The sequence below is a fragment of the Ipomoea triloba genome, chromosome 10 (genome assembly GCF_003576645.1).
Source record: "Ipomoea triloba cultivar NCNSP0323 chromosome 10, ASM357664v1".
Lineage (NCBI taxonomy): Eukaryota > Viridiplantae > Streptophyta > Magnoliopsida > Solanales > Convolvulaceae > Ipomoea > Ipomoea triloba.
The window spans coordinates 9430237-9434287 of NC_044925.1; the positions used below are offsets into that span (position 1 = coordinate 9430237).

General features: G+C 42.2%; 1 protein-coding gene across 1 annotated transcript; it reads right to left on the reverse strand.

Moving 5' to 3' along the window:
* Window positions 1-3257: 3257 nt before the first annotated feature.
* On the reverse strand, window positions 3258-3695 carry LOC116033114. The gene has a single exon (XM_031275868.1). It carries the CDS (start codon window positions 3693-3695, stop codon window positions 3258-3260), a length of 438 nt encoding a protein of 145 aa, XP_031131728.1.
* Between the last annotated feature and the right edge of the window lie 356 nt (window positions 3696-4051).

The window sequence follows — 4051 nt, forward strand, 5'->3', positions numbered from 1 at the left end:
GGGGGGGGTGAATAGACTTGTATAAGATTTTGCAAATCTTTTTCGACTTCTCGTGTGTATTGGACTTAGGATGTTTAGGTCCGATACCTCACAAGATGAAGACAAAGTTTTATGCGCAGCGGAAAAGTTATCCCCTTTTAGTTAGCACGAGTTTTAGTTAGTTCGAGAGGTGTCGTTATATGCAGTGCAGTTCGAGAGTTAGATCGAGAGATAAAGACAGAAAGTAAATGCGAGAGAGATTTTTAAGTGGTTCGGCCAACCCGCCTACATCCACTCTTCTTCTAGAAACTCCCTAGAAGGATTGCACTAAAACTTGCCTTTTTAGTACAATATCGAGCGCTTGAGCTTTGATCACGAAGCCCGCCTCAAGCCTCAGGTTTTTCGCCCCGCTTCTTGTTACTCCACCTCTCGAGCACTTGAGCTTTGATCACCAAGCCCGCCTCAAGCCTCAGGATCTTCACAAGACAGCTCCCAGGTTACTCCGCCTCTCCTCAGGTTTTTCTCCCCGCTTCCAGTTACTCCACCTCTCGAGCACTTGAGCTTTGATCACCAAGCCCGCCTCAAGCCTCAGGATCTTCACTAGACAGCTGCCAGGTTACTCCGCCTCTTCTTGCTTAATCCAAAGCAAGGACCTTTGGTTGTCACGGTTGAATGTAACAAGCTCCAATCTGACCACAAGCTATCGTTGAATCAGCTTCAATGTAGAGCAGCTTCGGTCACCTTCTAGATGTGTAGCAGTTTAAGCTTTGTAACTCTCTCAAACACTAATATGTGTTCTCTCGCTATTTTGAATATCAGGATGATATTCCGGATTGAGCACTAACACTTGAACTCACTTCCTCTGACGAAACTTCCCCCTTTTTTTAACTTGTGTCTTCACGTCCTTTTTATATGAGAGTTAAGGAATAATTCCGTTGGAGGGAAAATTATTCCGTTTGAAATTTGTCTCCCATGCTGTGTGTGGGACTTGCATCTTTTCAGCGTTTTTCATGGAGTGGTGGTCTTGTAACTTGAACCTTTTGTTTGGTAGTGGATATTCCATAATCCACTTTCTTGAGTCCATGCTCCACTTGCTACTTTTGGTAAAAGTTAGTCTTTTTAAATTCTCATTGATCCTCGTTCTAGGGAATAAGACCAACTTTGGATTAGTGCACCTTCTATCCGTTTGTTGTGGAATTCTGATGTGGCATCCACTTCTGGCACCTCCTTAATATTTTATCTCCATGATATTCTTCTTCTCCAAACTTTATTCATGCTTCCTGACCGTCATTCAGCCNTTTTTCGCCCCGCTTCTTGTTACTCCACCTATCGAGCACTTGAGCTTTGATCACCAAGCCCGCCTCAAGCCTCAGGATCTTCACAAGACAGCTCCCAGGTTACTCCGCCTCTCCTCAGGTTTTTCTCCCCGCTTCCAGTTACTCCACCTCTCGAGCACTTGAGCTTTGATCACCAAGCCCGCCTCAAGCCTCAGGATCTTCACTAGACAGCTGCCAGGTTACTCCGCCTCTTCTTGCTTAATCCAAAGCAAGGACCTTTGGTTGTCACGGTTGAATGTAACAAGCTCCAATCTGACCACAAGCTATCGTTGAATCAGCTTCAATGTAGAGCAGCTTCGGTCACCTTCTAGATGTGTAGCAGTTTAAGCTTTGTAACTCTCTCAAACACTAATATGTGTTCTCTCGCTATTTTGAATATCAGGATGATATTCCGGATTGAGCACTAACACTTGAACTCACTTCCTCTGACGAAACTTCCCCCTTTTTTTAACTTGTGTCTTCACGTCCTTTTTATATGAGAGTTAAGGAATAATTCCGTTGGAGGGAAAATTATTCCGTTTGAAATTTGTCTCCCATGCTGTGTGTGGGACTTGCATCTTTTCAGCGTTTTTCATGGAGTGGTGGTCTTGTAACTTGAACCTTTTGTTTGGTAGTGGATATTCCATAATCCACTTTCTTGAGTCCATGCTCCACTTGCTACTTTTGGTAAAAGTTAGTCTTTTTAAATTCTCATTGATCCTCGTTCTAGGGAATAAGACCAACTTTGGATTAGTGCACCTTCTATCCGTTTGTTGTGGAATTCTGATGTGGCATCCACTTCTGGCACCTCCTTAATATTTTATCTCCATGATATTCTTCTTCTCCAAACTTTATTCATGCTTCCTGACCGTCATTCAGCCNCTTGCTTAATCCAAAGCAAGGACCTTTGGTTGTCACGGTTGAATGTAACAAGCTCCAATCTGACCACAAGCTATCGTTGAATCAGCTTCAATGTAGAGCAGCTTCGGTCACCTTCTAGATGTGTAGCAGTTTAAGCTTTGTAACTCTCTCAAACACTAATATGTGTTCTCTCGCTATTTTGAATATCAGGATGATATTCCGGATTGAGCACTAACACTTGAACTCACTTCCTCTGACGAAACTTCCCCCTTTTTTTAACTTGTGTCTTCACGTCCTTTTTATATGAGAGTTAAGGAATAATTCCGTTGGAGGGAAAATTATTCCGTTTGAAATTTGTCTCCCATGCTGTGTGTGGGACTTGCATCTTTTCAGCGTTTTTCATGGAGTGGTGGTCTTGTAACTTGAACCTTTTGTTTGGTAGTGGATATTCCATAATCCACTTTCTTGAGTCCATGCTCCACTTGCTACTTTTGGTAAAAGTTAGTCTTTTTAAATTCTCATTGATCCTCGTTCTAGGGAATAAGACCAACTTTGGATTAGTGCACCTTCTATCCGTTTGTTGTGGAATTCTGATGTGGCATCCACTTCTGGCACCTCCTTAATATTTTATCTCCATGATATTCTTCTTCTCCAAACTTTATTCATGCTTCCTGACCGTCATTCAGCCTTTTGGAGAAATGTCAGTTTATCGAGACCAAGATTGATGTCTCGATTGTTTGATGTCTTGATCCCCATGTATCGAGAGATCTATCTCTCGAACTCTGCTTATGTCTCGAACTGGGTTGTTGTACGGAGAGATCCTATCTCTCGGACTCTGCTTATGTCTCGAGACTTAGTTGATGTCTCGCAGACCCTTATTCCTCCAGTGTCGTCCCGTGCCTTCTTCTGATCTATGTATAAGATTACAACACGAGACTTTCTAAGATGTTCACACAAGTTTACCTTAAGCTTAAATATTTTCCGAGTTGAGCTCAAGTTACCCGGTTGTATTTTCGCTCTTAGTTTACTTGTCGAACTTACATTGATTCCTATCTTTCGAGACTTAGGGGATTCTAAAATACATTTTGGTATCATCAAAATCTAATACATTATGTTCCTAACAAGCTTTTTCTCATCAAGATCATTTATCTCCATTAATAGCTTTATGAACCGAGCCTCCATTTCAGTTATGGACTCCTTCGGGTTTAGTTTGAAATCTTCAAACTTCTTCATGGCAATGGTTAGCTTGTTCTCCTTTTCTTGCTCATCTCCATCACCTATCAGCATAAGCACATCCCAGATGTCTTTAGCGGTTTTGCACTTTCTCACTCTTGGAAACAATGATTCGTCCAGAGCTTTGTAGAGTATATCCTTCGCTATATTGTCAAGATTTACTCGAGTTCTCTCTTCAGTAGTAAGTAAGGATTTCTCCTTTGGTATCATCTCTGGTGAAGTTGGATCGGTGGCAACACGATTGGGGTTAACTTGTAGTATCTGAATGGGTCCATCAGTTATTACGTCCCACATCTCATCATGCATGGCAGACAAGTGAGCCTGCACGTCCCACATCTCATCATGCATGGCAGACAAGTGAGCCTGCATGCGCACTTTCCAATCATCAAACGCAGACAAGTGAGCCTGCATGCGCACTTTCCAATCATCAAACTTATCCAGGTGAGCCTGCATGCGCACTTTCCAATCATCAAACTTATCCAGGTTAAACATAAGAAAATGCCTATGATGTTCCATTTTAGACATAGTGCAAAGTTTTAAAAAAAATTGATGAAATTTTCAAAGAGGATCACCAGGCAGCATACACAGAGTGTTCACCGTTCAGGGTAACTAGCTCTAATACCACTTGTTGGTCCCGGTGGTAACGATATGAGTCTAGAAGG